General features: G+C 47.2%; 1 protein-coding gene across 1 annotated transcript; it reads left to right on the top strand.

Moving 5' to 3' along the window:
* The first annotated feature begins 506 nt into the window (after positions 1–506).
* On the top strand, positions 507–6,854 carry LOC140389462 (extracellular calcium-sensing receptor-like). Its single transcript, XM_072473592.1, has 5 exons — positions 507–779; positions 1,475–2,299; positions 2,520–2,747; positions 5,690–5,813; positions 5,947–6,854. Exons 1-5 carry the CDS (start codon positions 522–524, stop codon positions 6,852–6,854), a joined length of 2,343 nt encoding a protein of 780 aa, XP_072329693.1. The 5' UTR covers positions 507–521.
* The last annotated feature ends 14,273 nt before the right edge of the window (positions 6,855–21,127 follow it).

Here is a 21,127-nt window from a genome sequence, read left to right as displayed (position 1 = left end):
ATGTGTAAACTCTATGAAAATGAACAATGCTCAGCCTGAGAAAGGCACAGAGCATGGAAATACAGTTTAATACAGCCCGTACCGGCCTCCCCGAACAGGCGCCGGAATGTGGCGACTAGAGGAGTTTCACAGTAACTTCATTGAAGCTTACTTGTGACAAGCGATTATTATTGAGTGAACAGATCCCATTTCAAGAATCGGTCAACATTTATAGAAAACTGCAGTCGTAAATTAGTTTTATTTTTACTGCAATGTCTTTCTAGACGGCTAAATACCGACCGAAAATTGTAAAAAAAATCAAAACACTGAAGATGCTGGAAATGTGCACTAAAATAATGGAAATGCTCAGCTGACCAGACAGGATCTATGGAGCCGTAATCAGATTAAACATATCGGGTCGATAGCCCTTCATGAGCCCTTAAAAAAAAAAGAAACAATTTGGTTATAACGTGCTTCCACACTCAATATGCCAATGTTTATTTCATAGGCTGCGGCAAACAGAGCTACGCTGGGTACAGACGATGATCTTCGCAATAGAAGAAATAAACAGGAATCCAAAGCTGCTTCCCAATGTAACATTGGGCTATAAGATATTTGACAGCTGCCATACACACTCCGATTCGCTGAAAGGAACCCTCAAACTACTGAACGAGGAGGATGAGACTGAATCCAGTTACACGTGCGCGGGACCTCCGCCAGTGCCCATCATTGTGGGAGATGCAGCATCTTCACAGTCCATTGCCGCTTCACGTTTGTTGGCTCCCTTCGATATCGGCCTGGTATGATTAATGGTTAATTAACTTCATAGATTAAAGCACGTTTATATAAAGCCCCATGGGTGCAGAACAAGTGTATATTTAAATATCTGTCCCCAATCATCAATTAGAGGCATTTTAGGAACTGGTGTTCGATTGGCTGAGTTTGATTTATTCTGTATTGCCGGTAATGTGGCGACAATAAGTTACCGAAACCATTCCTCATCAGAAAACCTCATTCCATACAATCACACATTGCATAACAGCTCGTGATGTAAGAAATACAATCCAATCGCGAGTAACATACCGCAGGGGGTTGATTTGTCAACGTTTCAAGGGCCAAATTGATCTGATTTCTATGTAGCTCGCTGCTCCACATCGGCTGGGTCCGTAAACAACATGCGCTTTGGAATGATACAGGCTGGGTGATATTGCCTTTGGGCCACTGTGTGAAACCAACGATGTTGGATCATGTAGCAATTTCTTTTCGAATGTGATCCTGATTGCTTCTGACAGCATATTTTCCCCAAATTTCTGTTATATTTCTGCTGATCATCGAGTTATTTGTCACCTTTCGGTTGTATTTCTTTTACTATGAAAATTATACTCAATGGCATTATGACTGGTCCCAGATCAAATAGTTCAATTTCTCGTCGATTAGTCCTGCTGGATGGCAAAATGTGTTTGCGTTATAATTAAAACCCTGTATTAAATTCTAGGTCAGCTATGCTTCGTCTTGCACCTGTCTGAGTGATAAGCGCAAATTCCCAACTTTCTTCAGGACAATTCCCAGTGACGGCGTTCAAGTCAAAGCATTGGTGAAACTGGTGCAGCGCTTTAAATGGATTTGGGTTGGAATTGTAACAGAAGACAGTGAATATGGCCGATTTGCCATGATATCCTTTATTGAAGAAGTTTCTAAGTTCGAAACATGTATCGCCTTTATTGAGTTTATGTCTCCGGAAAGCACCAGAATCAAATTGCTTGGGGTTATAGAGACTATTAAAAATTCCTCTGCTAAGGTGGTCATAATATTTTCTCTTGAGCACGCTACAAAGTCTTTAGCAATAGAACTCAGGCGGCACAACATAACCGACATTCAGCTGATTGCAAGTGAAGCCTGGATAACATCTGTCAGATTATGGACTAAAGAAACACAGGAAATATTTTCTGGAACAATCGGATTTGGAATTCGGAGAGCGGAAATCCCAAGACTGAGGGAGTTTCTAGTAAAACTCCACCCTTCCAGAACACCAGACAATCCCTTTGTGGAAGAACTCTGGCGGGATGTTTTTGGGTGTCGCGTTGCAAACCAGAGCCTAGAAAAAGAAACATCTCCTTACAAACCATGCACAGGTTTAGAAAGCTTGGAGACCATTCAAAATGCATACACCGATGTGTCACAATTACGAATTTCGCACAATGTGTACAAAGCAGTATATGCGATAGCTCACGCTCTTCACAATTTAAAATCGTGCGAAAATGGGAAAGGCCCATTTATCAATAAAACGTGTGGCCAAGGATCCCGCATTCTCCCCTGGCAGGTGAGGAAAGATCTGCTTATCCATGGGAGGCAAAATATAGTCTGTTCCTCACGATAGTTATTTAAAATGGCTTTTTTTAGAAGTTAGAATAACACGGTGTAGATCTTTCTCATAGCTTTGTGATCTTTTTAATTCGTGATTAAATAATTAATCAGACGTGTGGCGGATTTATGAACGATTTACAGTACTGTAGAATGGAATTGTTTTTCTGTGTTTAAAGCTGTTACACTACCTGAAGGAAGTCCGCTTCACAACCCAGTTTGGTGAGGAAGTGAGCTTCGATAAGAATGGAGATCCTGTTGCTTCCTATGACGTGATAAATTGCCAGCAGGGCGATGATGGGTCGGTGCAGTTTGTTAACGTCGGATATTACGATGCAGCGTTGCCAGAAGGCGAAGAATTCGTGTTGAATGAAAGTAGAATTGTTTGGCATGGATCCCAAAACAGGGTAAGGATTTTGACAAATAGTCATCCAAACTCGGCACGTGAGCTCCCTTCTCTCCACAGATGGAGTCAATCCTGCTCAAATTCTCCAACATTTGGTGCTTTTATTAAAGATGTTTCTAATGATTGCAAAACCTCATGATTTCACAATAAGTTGTCACTTTTTTAATTTTTCCCCCTGTATATGTGTATGACTAAGACATGGTGGTCCATAAGACATGGCACCTCAAACACGAGGCGCAACAATAGCGCACGGTGGGTGCAGAAAGCTCACGATAGCTTTTCGGCAGCATCTCGCACATTTAATGCAGGGCAATGGCGGATAAAGCATGGGAAACCCATCATCAGCAAGTTCACTTCCAAGTCACTCCATAGCGTTGCTTGAAGATTTCTCGCTATTCCTTCATGGGTAGTAAGTAAAAATAGTTTAAGTTCCTCATTCAACAGTATTTTGGGAGCACACGTATTGAAAGGGTTGAAGGAGAAAGCGCATCATTATCTTCTCAGTGACCATGGATAACTGCCGTCCTTCCTCGCAAATCTCACACGCTGGATGATTTTTAATAGTGTGCACATTCCACAGTGTTGCTCCTTTATCGACAGTTTGTTTACGACTTTTTATCTGTTTGATAAAGAAGCGGAAATTAATGGACGAGAGTAAGCTTCCAGCGAATATAAAAACTGACTGAAAGTTTCTATATTTGTGTGAAGAGAAGAAGATTGGTGAGTTCAAACGTCAGAAACAGGGGAATGTTTAATAGGGGGCAAAGAAATGACGGAGGAACTAAACATATATTTTGGTTCTGTCTTCACAAATGAGGACACAAATCAGATACCAGAACTGTTGGGGAATGCAGAGTTTAGTGAGAGGGGGGAACTGAAGGAGATCAATGTTATTACATAAATGTTGTTGTGGAAATTGACTGGATTGAAACTGATAAATATCCAGGGCCTGATAATCAACGTTACAGAACTTCAGAAAGTGGCTCTATAAATGGTGGGTTCATTGGTGGCCATCTTCCGGGAGTCATAGAATCATAGAATTGAGAATCATACAGTTTACAGTGCAGAAGGAGGCCATTTGGCCCATCGAGTCTGCACCGGCTCTTTGAAAGAGCAGCCTTCCCAAGCCCACACCTCCACCCTATCCCCATAACCCAGTAACCCCACCCAACACTAAAGGGCAATTTTGGACACTAAGGGCAATTTAGCATGGCCAATCCACCTAACCTGCACATCTTTGGACTGTGGGAGGAAACCGGAGCACTCGGAGGAAACCCATGCTGCAGATTCTGAAACCGTTCCTGCAGATTGGAGGGTAGCTAATGTAACTCACTATTTAAAAAGGGAAGTAGGGAGAAACCAGTGAATTATAGACCAGCAATCCTGACGTCGGTAGTAGGGAAATTCTAGAAACCATTATGAAATAATTTATAGCAGAGCACTTAGAAAACAGTGGCAGGATCCGACAGACGCAGCATGGGTTGATGAAGCAGAAATCATGCTTGGAAGATCTACAGGAATTCTTCGATAATGTAACTAGTAGAGTTACCGAGGGGGAGCCAGTGGATGTGGCATATTTGGACTTTCTGAAGGCTTTTGTCAAGGTCCCACATAAAAGATTAGCATGTAAAATTAAAGTGCATGCTATTAGGGGTAGTGCATTTCGATGGATAGAAAACTGGTTGGGGATAGGAAATAACGAGTAGGAATAAACAGGTCTTTTTCAAATTGTCAGCCAGTGACTATTGAGGTGCCACAGAGATTGGCGCTAGGTCCCCAGCTATTCACAATAAATATTAATGATTTAGATAAGGGAACAAAATGCAATATCCCCAAATTTGCACCAGGTCGGGTGGTAGAGTGAGCTGTGAGGAGCATGCAGAGATTCTTCAATGGGAATTGGACACATTGAGTGAGGGGCAAATAAATGGTAGATGCAGTATAATTTTGGATAAATGCGAAGTTATCCACTTTGGTAACAAAAACGAGAAGACAGTCTATTATCGGAATGGCCATAAGTTAGGAGAGTGGAATGTGCAACGAGAGTACAGCAGGTAGTAAAGAAGGCAAATTTCAGGCTGTCCTTTATTGCGAGATGATCGGAGCACAGGAGTAGGGTCCCTTACTGATTATATCGGGCCTTGTTGAGGTCACACCTGGAATATTGTGTGCTGTTTTGATCTCTTTACCTAGAGGGAGTGCAGCAAAGATTTACCAGACTGTTTCCTAGGATGGCGGGACTGGCATATGAGGGCAGATTGAATTGGTTAGGATTGTATTCACTGGAGTAAAGAAGAATGAGGGGGTATCTCATAGAAACCTAACATTATAACAGAACTGGAGAAGGTAGATACAGAAAGGGTTTTCCCGATTGTGGTTGTGCCCAAAACCAGGGGTCATAGTCTGAGGATATAGGGTAGACCATTTAGTTCAGGGTTCAGGAGAAGTCTCTTTACCCAGAGAATCGTGAGCCTGTGGAATTCGTTACCACAGGAAGTAGGTGAGGGCAAAACATTGCTTTGTTTTAAATAAGCAGTTAAACTTACCACATAGGGCGAAGGGGATCAAAGTATATGGGGTGTGTGGGGGGGGGGGGGGGGCAGGATTTGGCTATTGAGTTGAATGACCTGCCATGATCATAGTGAATGGCCAAAGAGGGGGGCAGGATTTGGCTATTGAGTTGAATGACCTGCCATGATCATAGTGAATGGCCAAAGAGCCGTGTGGATCGTCCTACTCCTATTTTCGATGTTTTATGTTTCTTGCAACTCCAGTCATTCCAGATATATTGATCAACAAACGCTTCAGGCCTTATAAAAGTTGAATAAGCAATGTAAACGAGATACTCTGAGCGTAAAATGAATGAATCCAATATTCCTGACAAATTAAGATAATGTTTTAAATGCAGGCTGTTTTTCAGAGTGCATTTTTCAATCTCCACAGGTACCAATATCAATATGCAGTGGCATTTGTCCTGTGGGTACGCGAAAGGGTGCTCGAAAGGGGCAACCAATCTGTTGCTTTGACTGTTTGCCATGTTCTGAAGGAGAGATTAGCAATCAAACAGGTAGACAACTTTAACATAATTACAAACATTGCAGATCATGACTGAACAATTAGTGCAGACTGATAATGTCAGAACAATTACGCAGAATATTTCATTCTACAACTGATGTTAAATTTACCTGATTCTTTCACAGATTCTGCAGAATGTACCAAATGCCCCAGAGATTACTGGTCCAACAACGCAAGAAACCAATGCATTCCAAAAGAGATTGAGTTCCTCTCCTTCCATGACACCATGGGAATATCACTCGCGGCGATTTCACTGTTTGGCGCTGGTATCACAGGAGTTGTTGCGGCTGTTTTCTTATATTTCCTAAACACTCCCATTGTAAGGGCCAACAATTCGGAGCTAAGTTTCCTTCTGTTAATCTCATTAATACTCTGCTTTCTGTGCTCCATTGCATTCATTGGACAGCCAACACCATGGTCATGCATGGTGCGCCACACTGTGTTTGGAGTGAGCTTTGTTCTGTGCATTTCCTGTATTCTTAGTAAAACTCTGGTCGTCCTGATGGCATTTAAAGCAACGCTCCCGGCCAGTAATGTGATGAAATGGTTTGGACCCAAACAGCAAAGATTAATCGTCTTCCTCTGCACATTGATTCAAATTATAATCTGTGTGATCTGGTTGGTGACATCTCCCCCACTCCCATCTAAAAACACCAAGTATCAAAGTGCAAAGATTATCCTTGAGTGTGACGTGGGTTCCACAGTTGCTTTCTGCTGTGTGTTCGGTTACATCGGGCTCTTAGGGGGTATTTGTTTACTTTTAGCCTTCTTGGCCCGGGCCTTACCGGACAAGTACAATGAAGCGAAATTTATTACCTTCAGCATGCTGATCTTTTTTGCTGTTTGGGTAACTTTCATCCCAGCCTACATGAGCACTCCCGGAAAATACACGGTGGCTGTGGAAATATTCGCAATCTTGGCATCGAGCTTTGGATTACTGAGCTTCATCTTTGCTCCAAAATGTTACATTGTCTTACTCAGACCACAGGAGAACACGAGGAAGCAGATGACGAATAGAACAGGAAAATTATAGATTCATAGATGACTAACCTACAGAAGGAAGCCAAAGACCCATCGCACTTATGCCGGATAAAGAAGTCAACAGGATTTTTTTTTTTAATTGAATGATGGTTTGAAATTATGAGAAATTTTACGACACTGAAAGTTAATTGGTTTTCCTTTCAGATACACAATCGTTGTTCTAGTCGATTGTAGTAGTAGTAGGAAGCTAGGATGCATTTGCAACAAAGCGCAAGGCTGGAACCTAACATTATCCTTCAACCATTGGTCTTAGGAACGCTTTTTGTTTATTTAAATGTTGAATTTATTTATTAATAATACTAAATGATACTCGATAAATGTCTCTTTTCGTCTTTTAATGGACACTTCATATGAATATACGTACAAAAGGACATACGAATTAGGCGCGGGGGTATGCCAAAAGGCCCTTCGAGCATGCTCCACTATTCAATAAGATCATGGCTGGTTTGATTTTTTAAATATAAATTTAGAGTGTCCAATTCATGTTTCCAATTAAGGGGAAATTTAGCGTGGCCAATCCGCCTACCCAGCACATGTTTGGGTTTTGGGGGTGAAACCCACGCATGGGGGAATTGCGCAAACTCCACAGGAACAGTGACCCAGAGCCGGGATCGAACCTGGGACCTCGGCGCCGTGAGACAGCAATGCTAACCACTGCGCCACCGTGCTGACCTTCGGCTGGTAAGATTTTGACCTCAACTCTACATTCCTGCCGAAACCCAATAATCAGTTACCGCCTTGCTTATCAAGAAACTATCCACCCCCTCCTTCAAATTTTCGAATATTCTGTCTCCACTGTCCTTTAAGGAACAGTTCCAAAGGCTAAGTACCCTCTGAGAGAGAAAATATTCTCCCCACCTCTGTCTTAAATGGGCAACCTTTTTTTTAAAGCAGTAACCTCTCGTTCAAGATTCAAGAGGAAACATCCTCTCCACATCTACCCTGTCAAAACCTCTTAGAATTTTACATATTTCAATCAAGTCTCCTCTTCTAAACTTTCTATGGGAAGCAAGAGGTGAAATTGCAGAGCCGTTGGCAATTATCTTTTTGTCCTCGCTATCAACAGGGGTGGTACCAGGGGATTGGAGAGTAGCGAATGTTGTGTCCCTGTTCAAAAAAGGGAATAGGGATAACCCTGGGAATTACAGGCCAGTTAGTCTTACTTCGGTGGTCGGCAAAGTCATGGAAAGGGTACTGAAGGATAGGATTTCTGAGCATCTGGAAAGACACTGCTTGATTAGGGATAGTCAGCACGGATTTGTGAAGGGTAGGTCTTGCCTTACAAGTCTTATTGAATTCTTTGAGGAGGTGACCAAGCATGTGGATGAAGGTAAAGCAGTGGATGTAGTAAGGCATTTGATAAGGTTCCCCATGGTAGGCTTCTGCAGAAAGTAAGGACGCATGGGATAGTGGGAAATTTGGCCAGTTGGATAACAAACTGGCTAACCGATAGAAGTCAGAGAGTGGTGGTGGATGGCAAATATTCAGCCTGGATCCCAGTTACAAGTGGCGTACCGCAGGGATCAGTTCTGGGTCCTCTGCTGTTTGTGACTTTCATTAATGACTTGGATGAGGGAGTTGAAGGGTGGGTCAGTAAATTTGCAGATGATACGAAGATTGGTGGAGTTGTGGATAGTGAGGAGGGCTGTTGTCGGCTGCAAAGATACATAGATGGGATGCAGAGCTGGGCTGAGAAGTGGCAGATGGAGTTTAACCCTGAAAAGTGTGAGGTTGTCCATTTTGGAAGGACAAATATGAATGCGGAATACAGGGTTAACGATAGAGTTCTTGGCAATGTGGAGGAGCAGAGCGATCTTGGGGTCTATGTTCGTACATCTTTGAAAGTTGCCACTCAAGTGGATAGAGCTGTGACGAAGGCCTATGGTGTGCTAGCGTTCATTAACAGAGGGATTGAATTTAAGAGCCGTGAGGTGATGATGCAGCTGTACAAAACTTTGGTAAGGCCACATTTGGAGTACTGTGTACAGTTCTGGTCCCCTCATTTTAGGAAGGATGTGGAAGCTTTGGAAAAGGTGCAAAGGAGATTTACCAGGATGTTGCCTGGAATGGAGAGTAGGTCTTAGGAGGAAAGGTTGAGGGTGCTAGGCCTTTTCTCATTAGAACGGAGAAGGATGAGGGGCGACTTGATAGAGGTTTATAAGATGATCAGGGGAATAGATAGAGTAGACAATCAGAGACTTTTTCCCCGTGTGGAACAAACAATTACAAGGGGACATAAATTTAAGGTGGAAGAGAGTAGTGGGGGCATGGAATGCACTGCCTGTGGAAGTAGTTGAGTCGGTAACATTAGGGACCTTCAAGCAGCTATTGGATAGGTACATGGATTACGGTAAAATGATATAGTGTAGATTTATTTGTTCTTAAGGGCAGCACGGTAGCATTGTGGATAGCACAATTGCTTCACAGCTCCAGGGTCCCAGATTCGACTCTGGCTTGGGTCACTGTCTGTGCGGAGTCTGCATATCCTCCCCGTGCCTGCGTGGGTTTCCTCCGGGTGCTCTGGTTTCCTCCCACAGTCCAAAGATGTGCAGGCTAGGTGGATTGGCCATGATAAATTGTCCTTAGTGTCCAGAATTGCCCTTAGTGTTGGGTGGAGGTGTTGACTTTGGGTAGGGTGCTCTTTCCAAGAGCCCATGCAGACTCAATGGGCCGAATGGCCTCCTTCTGCACTGTAAATTCAATGATAATCTATGATTAATCTAGGACAAAGGTTCGGCACAACATCGTGGGCAGAAGGGCCTGTTCTGTGCTATATTTTTCTATGTTCTATGTTCCAGTACATACAAGCCAAGGGTATCCAACCTTTCCTCAAAAGACAACCCGCCCATTAGTATTATGGGTATTAAATTACCATTTTGACTGAGTACTGAACATAGAAAGCATATATTTTATATGTCAGAAGATCTCTTCTGTTCTAGTCCATCCAATTCACTGTAAATAATCTGAAATGACAAAATGATCACTTCCGGGGCACAAGAAGGACGGGTTGCATCTAAACTGGAGGGGCACCACTATTCTGGCTGGGGGGTTTGCTAAAGTCTCTCCGGAGGATTTAAACTAGTATGGCTGGGGGTGGGAATAGCTTAGAAGGCGACGAGGGCGACCCGCGCATGCTGGGTCTGGCGATGGCATTGTGTGGTCTCCCGTGCCTACCAGGGCCCCATGACCCACTCATCATCCACGTACTCTGCATCCTCCTCGTCAGCCGAAGCTTGCCCTTCCCCTTCCTCAATCTCCTCCTCTAGCACATCGCCCCTCTGCTGTGCTATATTGCGGAGGTCGCATCAGGCCATCGGGGGGGGGGGGGGGGGGCTCAAACACGTTGGGGATAACCAAGTTTGCCACTATGAATGAGTCATGCGCGCTGCCCGGGTAGCAGGCACAGAGTTGCATGATGCACATCTGTTGTTCACAGGCCAGCCAGACGTTCATGGAGTGGTAGCCCTTTCCGTTGGTGTAAAGTGGCGTGTTATCCGCCAGTGCCTGTAGGGCGACATGCATCCTGGCAATGGATTGGATTGGATTTGTTTGTTGTCACGTGTACCGAGGTACAGTGAAAAGTATTTTTCTGCGAGCAGCTCATCAGATCATTAAGTACATGAGAAGAAAAGGGAATAAAAGAAAATACATAATAGGGCAACACAACATATACAATGTAACTACATAAGCACTGGCATCGGATGAAGCATACAGGGTGTAGTGTTAATGAGGTCAGTCCATAAGAGGGTCATTTAGGAGTCTGGTGGCAGTGGGGAAGAAGCTGTTTTTGAGTCTGTTCGTGCGTGTTCTCAGACTTCTGTATCTCCTGCCCGATGAAATAAGTTGGAAGAGTGAGTAAGCCGGGTGGGAGGGATCTTTGATTATGCTGCCCGCTTTCCCCAGGCAGCGGGCGGTGTAGATGGAGTCAATGGATGGGAGGCAGGTTCGTGTGATGGACTGGGCAGTGTTCACAACTCTCTGAAGTTTCTTGCGGTCCTGGGGCGAGCAGTTGCCATACGAGGCTGTGATGCAGCCTCATAGGATGCTTTCTATGGTGCATCTGTAAAAGTTGGTAAGGGTTCATGTGGACACGCCGAATTTCTTTAGTTTCCTGAGGAAGAATAGCAGGGAACCCCGCTGCCCAGGCATCCTGGTGGTCGTGCTCCACATGGAACAGGATGTACTGGTCCGCATGTGCATTCAGGTTGTCGTGATAGCATGGATGCACCTATGCGGCGACGCCTGCGAGATCCCGGACCGTTCCCCACTCAGCGACTGGAACGAACCCCTCGCATAATGTTTCAGGGCAACCATCACCTTGACAGTCACCAGAAGCGGGTGTCCTCCCCCATACCCGTGCGTGCCAGCCCCTCTGCTCATCTGCAGCCTCCGTCTGCATGCCCGGTCCGGCAGGTCCTGGAATGACAGGTGGTTCCAGTACAGGCGGTGCCTCATGTGGCGCTTCCATGGCACCTACTCCTTCTCCTTGGCCTGTTGGGTGGCCTTCCCTCCAGCCTGTGCGTCCTCCACCTACCCCTCTGCAGCCTGCACCACTGCTGCAGCTTAACCCTCCTCTCCGAGCAGCCCCCGCTCATGCTGCCTCAAAGAATCTTGCAGGGTGCGGCCATCACCACAGCGGCCAGCATGATGGGTTGGTGTCCGAATGCCATTCATGCAGGGGGTGAAAGGCCTACATGTTGCCATGGCGTATACACCCGTGCCCAGCCAGGTTCTGTGGGCTACAAGGTGACCCCGGCTAGCACTCCGGACCTCGCCCAGGCATGCCACCCCCACCCACCCCCATGCCCCGTCGGTATCAGGCCCTGTTGGTGCCCTCAATCCTGGCGCTTGTCCCTGCTGCCACGGGAACCATTGGCTGGTGCCAGCGGAATTCACATATTTGAATTCTCCATTGTCGGGATTCTGTGTTGCGTCGGAAGAAGCGAGACGGAGAATCCCGGAGGTGGGCCGCACCAGGGGCGCAATTCTCCTATCGGGAGTCTAAGTGCCGACGCCGGAGTGAAAACCGGAGTGTTTCACTCCGGCATCGGAGCCCGCTCCGGGGGGCTAGGAGCAGCATCACGCCATTTACACGCGCCGGCCATTGGCGCCGCGTAAAATCAGCGCCGCATAAATGACGCTGCCGGCTCTGTGTAACTGACGTCACCCGCCCATGCATGGTTGCCATCCTCCCCGAGGCGGCCCCGCAAGAAGATGTTGGATGGATCTTACGGGGCAGTGGAACAAAGGAGGTCCTCCTTCAGAGATACCAGCTCGCCGATCGGTGGGCACCGATCGAGGGCCAGAGTCCATTTGAGCCCCCCGTGAAGGAACCCACCCCACCCCCACAGGCCGCACCCCCAGCGTTCCCGCGCTGTTCTCGCCGGCAGCGACCAGGTGTGGACGGCGCCGGTGGAACCCGTCATATTGGGCAGGCCGCTCGGCCCACCTGGGCCGGAGAATCGCCGCTTGCCCGTTACAAACGGCGAGCGGCGATTCTCCCAGTGGCCAGCCGTGATTCTCGCCATGCTGGTTTGGGGGGGAGAATCGCGTGCGGGCATCGGGGCGGCATGGCAGGACACGCGCGGCGTCCCGGTGATTATCCCACACTGCGTGGGGGGGGGCGGGAGAATTCCGCCCCAGAAATCCGGGGCTGGATTCGCCGTTTACCGACGGCAAATTGTGAAATACGATTGGGCGAGAGTATGTTCCAACGCCAAAATCATGGTAGATGCTGGTTTGAATCCAGATCGGGATGCTCCGGCAACCCCAAAATGGCTTAAATGCAACGCTCGCCGAGCGAGCTGAAAGTACTGTAAGATTCATTAGCGGGCCTGACACCCGATGCTCCGGGGGGTCTGCGATTCACCGACGCCGATGGGTCTAGTTCCTGATGGGGTGGTTCACTGGCGGTTGTAAAAATCGTGAACCTGGCGTCCTGGCTGTTGAGCCAGAGAGAGGAGGTAGGAAATGGCATGGAGTGACTGTGGTTTCCCGGCTCTGACCCTTATGGTGGGGGGGGGGGCTCTCTGCCAGCGCTGGGGGAGGGGAGGGGGAATGTGAGGCAGTGGGAGGGCGGGCCCAGCAGGGGGGGGGCGGGGTAGGACTGGAGCGGTGCCCAGGCATCGACCACCATTACGGTGGCCATCTTGCTGACCACACACCCCGGCCTCTGGTTCTACAACGTGACACCGGCCTTATGGTTCGGCCACCCCCGCCCCCGAATTCCCCGCCGAACCAGCATCCACCCACATGGGGGACCTCTCAGGGCCGCACCCACGGCAGCCCCCAGTGACAGCAGTGCCAGCCAACAGTAACCATGGAAGCAGGAACGGACGCCAAGACCAGGGGCACCGATGGGGCCTCATACCGATGGGGCAGGGGTGGAGGGGGTGGGGGGTGGACATTCATGGTTGGAGCCCGCAGTGTCATCCGGGGAAACCATGTAGCCCATTGTACCTGGATGGGCACGGGAGTATGCGCCAAGCTAACATGTCGGCCTTCCACCTCCTGCAGAGAATGGCTTTCGGAAACCAGCCTGTGATGCTGGCCGCCTTGGCGATGACCGCAGCCCTGTGAGATACCCTACAGCCAACTGAGCAGAGGCCGCTCAGAGAGGAGGCGGAGGCTGCAGCAGAGGAACGGGCTGCAGGGGGCAGTTGGCGGTTGCACAGGCTGGAGGCTGGCACCCCAACAGGCCGAGGAGAAGGAGGAGGTGCCCTGCGCGTACCCCAACTGAATGTCTTTTGAAGAACTGCCGGACCGGGCATGCAGGCGGAGTCTACAGATGAGCAGAAAGACAGTGCTACACATATACCAGATGATGGCACACCTGGCACCATGTGGGGTATGGGGGTTGACCCACTCCCAGTGACCGTCAAGGTGACGGTCACGCTCAACCTTTCCGCCATGGGGTTGATCCAGTCGCTGAGTGGTGACCTTTCTGGAATCTCGCAGACAATGGGGCACAGGTGCATCCATGCCGTCACCGAGGCCCTTTATGCCCAGGCAGAGCAGCACATACAGTACCATGTCGACCGCACCCACCAGGATGCCTGGGCAGCGTCGTTCGCTGCCATTGCCAGGATGCCCCGGGTCCAGGGGGTGATTTATGGCATGCATGTTGCCCTACGGTCACCTGTAGACAACAGGCCGCTCTACGCAAATAGCAAGGGCTACCACACTGTGAACGTTCAGCTGGTATGCATATCTGCACGCGGTACCCGTGCTGCATGCACGATGGATTCATACTGGCACACTCGATGATACCCAACATGTTTGAGATGCATCCCCTCCCACCACCTCAGCTGTGTGGTTGGCTGCTTGGAAACAGGGGTTACCCATGGCAGTCCTAGCTGATGATGTCTATCCGGAGGCCACAGACCGACGCGGAAACCCGCTACAACGATCCCCATACAGCAGGGTGGGGAGCACAGTCCACCCACGGGGCCTGCGTTCGTGTCCCACCCTCCGCTCCCACTGGCCAGCACTGACTGACTCACCCCCACACCCATCAGACAGAGCACCAAGGGAGGTTTGAACGGTATTAACAGATTTTATTGTGAACAAATACATACAATCTATAACCCCTTTAACTAAATTGTGCCCTGCACCCCTGCCAACTTAACTGATGTCTAACTTTCAGGCCTTACGGGCCCCAACACTATGCCGTGGTGGTTTCCCAGACGGTACAGGAGGAGTAGAGGTGGCCTGCTCTGATTCCTGTACTGCAACAAGGGCCCTGGTTGGCGCACATCTCCTGGGAAAACCCGACTGCTGCCCGCATGTCCCGAATGGCATGGTGCTGCCCTGTTCTGCCGCTGCCCACCAGGTGTACCAGGGATAGGAGGGGGCAATAAGAGATGCTGCGCTGTTCTAGCACCGCCCCTGCGGGGGTCACCAGCACGGACCCCATCACCTCTTCCTCCCTCGGGGTGCCCGATGGTCCCTGGGCTACACCATGAGATGGGGATGCAATCAGAGCCGTCCTCTGAGGCTGCCCCGTGACCTGGCGTGCCAGTCCTGGAGTGCCTTTTTGGTCTCGACCAGTGTCTGCACGTTTGCGGCCATGGAGCACAGGGAGTGGGCCATCTCTGTCTGGGACTGTGCCACCACCCTGAGGGTCCGTGCCATGTCAGCCAGTGACTGGGCCACCTCCCTCTGGGTCTGGGCCTCCTGGCTATGGAACTGCGACACCTCCCTCTGGGCCTGGGTCACGTCTCTCTGGGGCTGGGCCACGTCCCTCTGGGTCTGTGTCACGTTCCTCAGGGACTCGGACGCACTGCCCAGTGTTTGCACCACGCCGGTCAGTGCATGGGCAATGCCGCTGATGTTCTCAGCTATGTCCTGTTGTGACTGTGCCACGCTGAGGAGCGCCGCTGCAATGTCAAGGAGGCTCTGGCATATGGCTGCCTGTGAGAGGGCAGCCCTGTCCTGGACCTCGGCCCCCACCTGCACAGAATGCCCCAGGCCTTGCAGACTCTGACCCATATCCAACACCGTTGGTCCCGTCACCTCCACCGCAGGTGCCACGCGTGCGGTGTCGGCCTGGGTGGCAGGTATAACCGGCACCACCCCCTGTTCCTGCACGCCGATGGACTCCTCCAACTGTGCCTTCAAGTATCTTCTAGTCCCTGGGTCTCTGACTGCAACTCCACTGTGGGTGGAACTGGATGATCCAGGAACCCGGGACCCGTCTGGGCGGCAGCTGGTTCCTGGGGCTTGCCTGCCCTCCGACCGTCCGGCCCTTGGCTACTCCTACCTCCACCTGCTGTACCGGATACGATGTGTGGTGTGTACCAGATAGTGTCCCTGGACCCTCTTCACTGAAGTATCCAGCACCTTAGTCTCTGGGATATTGGAGCGCGTAGGGCACAGGGGTGACGGAAAGTCCGTGTCCTCCTCCGACCCGAACTCCGGGGTCTCCTGAGGCTCGGGCAATGGACTTGTGTTCAGGCTGCTCTCCCCAGCAGTGCACGGCAGCCTGGGGGGGGGGGGCAACGGCTCTGGCATTGCCTGGGGGCAGGGTGCTTCAGATGGATTGGCCCCATCCCCAGCAGGTCCTGTAAGACACAAGACATCATGTTGTTATGGGCCGCGGTTTAGAGAAGCCCAAAGTGTATCATGGAGTTCACCTGACCCACAACGTTTAAGAGATTGTGGTTATGGGGAGCACACGGCCCACTCTGCAGGTGTGGTACAGCAGAAGTGTAAAAGTATTTTTTAAAGCAAAACAATGTTTATTCTATGAACTCAAGTTAACCTTTTTAAAACATACAGTGAACATTTTAGCAACCATTAATTCAAATACAACCCCCAAAGAATACAACACTAAGTAATCCTTAAGCTGTCCTTTTAACATCCATAAGACTTAAAAAAAGAACTTTAAACAGAAGCACATCAGGTTAAAGTCACTACTGAGAGTAGTTATTAGTTTTAAATCACCAAAGCATCGATTTACAGTTTTTAGACTACAGAGAGAGAGACTAATACCCCTCCTGGCTGTGATTGCAGCTATCCAGCCCAGAAAACGAAACTAAAACATACCCTGCAGCAATCAGCCTAAAACGAAAGAAAAAAGATGACAGACAGCTCAGCTCCACCACACTCTGACATCACTGATAAACACCCATTTCTTAAAGTTACATTTCTTAAACACTCATTTCTTAAAGGTACTCTCACATGACACCTCCCCCCAAGAAAAAAAATAAACCATCAACTTCAAGATGCTTTCATTTTTCACCTTTTCACTATCCTTTAAGAAATGCACACAGTAAATATACTTTTTTGTTTCAAAAAACAACATACGCAAACAAGTATAATAATATAGTCCATTGTTTTTTCGTTCTTCTTCCTCCAACTGAAACTGCTTCCGTTCATCACATTCATAGAACATAGAACATAGAAAAATACAGCACAGAGCAGGGCCATTGGCCCACGATGTTGTGCCGAACTTTTGTCCGAGCTTAAGAACAAATTAATCTACACCCCATAATTCTACCGTAATCCAGGTACCTATCCAATAACGCTTGAAGGCCCCTAATGTTTCCAACTCAATTACTTCCACAGGCAGTGCATTCCATGCCCCCACTACTCTTTGGGTAAAGAACCCACCTCTGACATCCCCCCTATATCTTCCACCATTCACCTTAAATTTATGTCCCCTTGTAATGGTTTGTTCCACTCGGGGAAAAAGTCTCTGACTGTCTACTCTATCTATTCCCCTGATCATCTTATAAACCTCTATCAAGTCGCCCCTCATCCTTCACCGTTCTAATGATGCATTCATGACAAAGCATCGGCTATCACGTTTTTTCGTCCTGCCACATGTATTACTTTTGAATGAAATGGCTGTAACAATAAACTCCAGCGAAACAGCCTTGCATTGTTATTCTGAAATCGCTCCAAAAACGTCATCGGATTATCATCAGTAGAATTATGGTGTCAGACGGATTGCTGGTCACATAAATGTGAAAATGTTGCAAAGCTAGCACCAAACTCAACGTCTCCTTCTCAATCGTTGAATACTTTTTCTGGTGAGAATTCAATTTCTTTGAAAAATAACCAATAGGCTGCTGTAGCCCTTCGCCGTCATCTTGTAGAAGCACCGCACCTACACCCACATCACTCGCATCAACAGCCACTTTGAATGGTTTGGTATAATTTGCGATGGCTAACACAGGAGCAGTGGTTAACACAGCCTTCAGGCCGTCAAATGCCTGTTGACACTCCGCTGTCCACTGGAATTTGTTACGCTTCTTGAGCAAGTCCGTCAGTGGAGCGACCACACTGCTGAAATTCGGTACAAATTTCCGGTAAAATCCACTCATGCCAAGAAATCGCATTATTTCCCATTGTGTCGAGGGTATTGGAAACTCCCCAATAACTTTTGTTTCCACATCCCATGGGACCATTCACCCCTGTCCAATTGCATGGCCAAGGAAAGTGACTTGGGCTTTTCCAAATTCACTTTTGGCTAGGTTTATCACCAAACCAGCCTCCTGAAGACGATCGAATACTCCATCAGATGTTTCAAATGTTCTTTCCATGTCTGGCTGAAAATTACCAGATCGTCAATGGGTAACCGCACAATTGGGTAATCCTTAAACGACTTTGTTAGTTAACCGTTGAAATGTGGCTGGGGCGTTTTTTATGCCAAATGGCATAACTTTGAATTGCTATATACCATCTGGAGACACAAAAGCTGAAATCACCTTCACCCTTTCGGATAAAGGTACCTGCCAGTAACCATTAAGTAAATCCAGTTTGGAAGTAAAAGCTGATTGTCCCATTTTCTCAATGCAATCCTCCAAACGTGGGTTAGGATGAGTCCGTTCTTGTAACTGCATTAACCTTTCTCTAGTCCCCACACAACTGTTGGGTACCATCTGGTTTAAGTACCATCACTCTGGCTGAGCCCCATTATCTGCAATCCACTTCTGTTATGCCATTTTTAAGCATATTCTCAATCACTTTGTTAACCTGTGCCAATTTTAAAGGGTTAAGTCTGTATGGATGTTGTTTGATTGGAACAGCCTTTCCCACATCTACATCATGTATAGCCATTTTAGTACTTCCCAATTTATCTCCACAAACTTGCCCATGTGATATCAATAACTCTTTCAGGTCAGTTCGGTTTTCCTCTGGAAGGTAACTCACCAATTTATCCCAATTTTTAAGAACATCCTCGTTTTCTAATTTACTTTGAGGTATGTCAAATTCACAGTCTTCTGGATTTGGTTCGTCACTTTGAGTTAGAATCATTAGAACCTCCCCCTTTTTCTCTGCTTTCCTTTCATAGAATTTACAGTGCAGAAGGAGGCCATTCGGCCCATCGAGTCTGCACCGGCTCTTGGAAAGAGCACCCTACCCAAGGTCAACACCTCCACCCTATCCCCATAACCCAGTAACCCCACTCAACGCTAAGGACAATTTTTGGACACTAAGGGGCAATTTATCACGGCCAGTCCACCTAACCTGCACATCTTTGGACTGTGGGAGGAAACCGGAGCACCCGGAGGAAACCCACGCACACACGGGGAGGATGTGCAGACTCCGCACAGACAGTGACCCAAGCCGGAATCGAACCTGGGACCCTGGAGCTGTGAAGCAATTGTGCTAACCACTATGCTACCGTGCTGCCCAGGTTTCAAAGTACCTTTTAAGTTTATTCACCGGACACACTCGGTGAGTCTTTATTTTATCTGGTGTTTTTACCACATAATTCACCTCACTTGTTTAGCCAATTCACCTGCTCTATTTAATCGTTCCCTAAAATTTGACACGTAATCCAATAATGTAATTTCCGATTTCTCACTCACCAATTCTCCCTTAATCTATTTGAGTGGTCCTCTTACCTCATTTCCAAAAATTAGTTCAAAAGGACTGAATTTCGTTGACGCACTAGGTGCATCCCAAATTTCCATATTGGCCTCCCCGAACAGGCGCCGGAAAGTGGCGACTAGGGGCTTTTCACAGTAACTTCATTTGAAGCCTACTTGTGACAACCAGCGATTTTCATTTCATTTCATTTCAATTGCAAACAGTACGAATGGAATTTCTTTATCCCAATCCTCTGGATAATCTTGACAATAAGCCCTCAACATTGTCTGTAACGTCTGATGCCACCTTTCTAATGCTCCCTGCGATTCTGGATGGCACGCAGTTGATTTAAATTGTTTTATTCCGAAGCTATCCATAACTTCTTTGAATAACCTTGAGTTAAAATTTGATCCTTGATCCGATTGTATTTCTGTGGGTAGTCCATATCGAGTAAAGAATTTAAGTAACTCCTCCACAATCTTTTTAGCAGTAATATTACGTACTGGAATGGCCTCTGGAAACCTACTGGACACATCTATTATCGTCAAAAGATATTGATTCCCACTTTTCATTTTAGAAAGCGGTCCTATGCAATCAATTAGGACCCTTGTAAAAGTTTCCTCAAATGCTGGAATGGGTATTAGGGGCGCTGGTTTTATCACTGCTTGAGGTTTCCCTGTCACTTGACATGTGTGACATGATTGACAAAATTTAACTACATCCTTATGTAGTCTAGGCCAATAAAAATGTTTTTGGATTTTAGCTTGAGTTTTCCTTATTCCCAAATGACCTCCCACTGGTACCTCATGTGCAATTCGCAATTCCTCCTTTCTATACCCCACCGGCAATACTACTTGATGAACTTCTGCCCACTTTTCACCCGCCTGCATATGTAAAGGTCTCCATTTTCTCATCAAGACATCACTTTTAGGCTAATAACACTCTGGTATACAGGAAGATTCCTCTTCTGTGTATGCTTTCTGATACATTTGGTTTATTACTATATCTGTCTGTTGTGACTCTGCCAATTTTTCTGAACTAAAAATATCCGCCTCATCCTCCACCTGTTCTTGTTCTTTTTCAACTATCTGAACAAAAATCGTTTCTGATAATTGCACTTCAACTTCATCTTCACTCTTTGATTTCTCCTCGTCTTAGCCTGTGACTTTGCGACCTTGTTACTACACAATCCGGAAAAATCCCAGGATATTCGTCCTTCAACACTTCATTTGTCTGATTTTCCACTGGCTTATCAACCACAGTAGGCATCACTCCCACCTGCGATCCTGCTATATCATTACCCAAGATAAACTGTATTCCTGGACAAGATAGTTTCTCTATTACTCCTGCTACCACTTCACCACTCTTCACTTGGCTTTCCAACCTTACCTTATATAATTGAACAATACTCCTCTCACCTGAATTCCACATATTACAACGTTTTCTGGCAACATTCTTCCAAAACTACATAACTCCTCATCTCTTACCATTAAAGATTGACTAGCTCCCGTATCTCTAAAAATTGTGACTTCTTTACCTGCCCCTCCTGATCCACATGAGTAAACGTTACCCACACAAGTAAATTATTTAAAGAGAACTGGCACCTTCTTATCAATCACCTCTTGATCAGGCTGTACAATCTTTTGCACCTCCTTTGCTTCACTTTGGCTTTCCTTTACCACTTTAACAAACCCCACTGTCTTATCCAGTTTTACCACATCCGCCTTCCCAGTGCTTTTCTTCAACCACCAACACTGTGACTTTACATGGCCTAGTTTATTACAGTGAAAACATTTGAAACTTTTCATTTCTTTTCCAGCCTCCTGCATATCTTTTTTAATCTGAAGTACACTCTTATTATTATCTCCCATCAGATCAACTTCACCTTTACCACTTGAGTATTTATCATGTCCCTAGTTTCTATCCCTCACAGGCTGATACTGA

This window comes from Scyliorhinus torazame, chromosome 14 (assembly GCF_047496885.1).
Source record: "Scyliorhinus torazame isolate Kashiwa2021f chromosome 14, sScyTor2.1, whole genome shotgun sequence".
Classification (NCBI taxonomy): domain Eukaryota; kingdom Metazoa; phylum Chordata; class Chondrichthyes; order Carcharhiniformes; family Scyliorhinidae; genus Scyliorhinus; species Scyliorhinus torazame.
Note: the sequence above shows the minus strand (reverse complement) of the source record. Positions and strands in the feature narration are given on the sequence as shown.

Excerpts from the sequence above, each read along its gene's own strand:
- LOC140389462 (XM_072473592.1), top strand. The coding sequence starts at position 522 with ATGATCTTCGCAATAGAAGAAATAAACAGGAATCCAAAGCTGCTTCCC. Across the intron at positions 780-1,474 it reads CTCCCTTCGATATCGGCCTG|GTCAGCTATGCTTCGTCTTG; the intron begins GTATGATTAATG and ends ATTAAATTCTAG. Across the intron at positions 2,748-5,689 it reads GGCATGGATCCCAAAACAGG|GTACCAATATCAATATGCAG; the intron begins GTAAGGATTTTG and ends CAATCTCCACAG.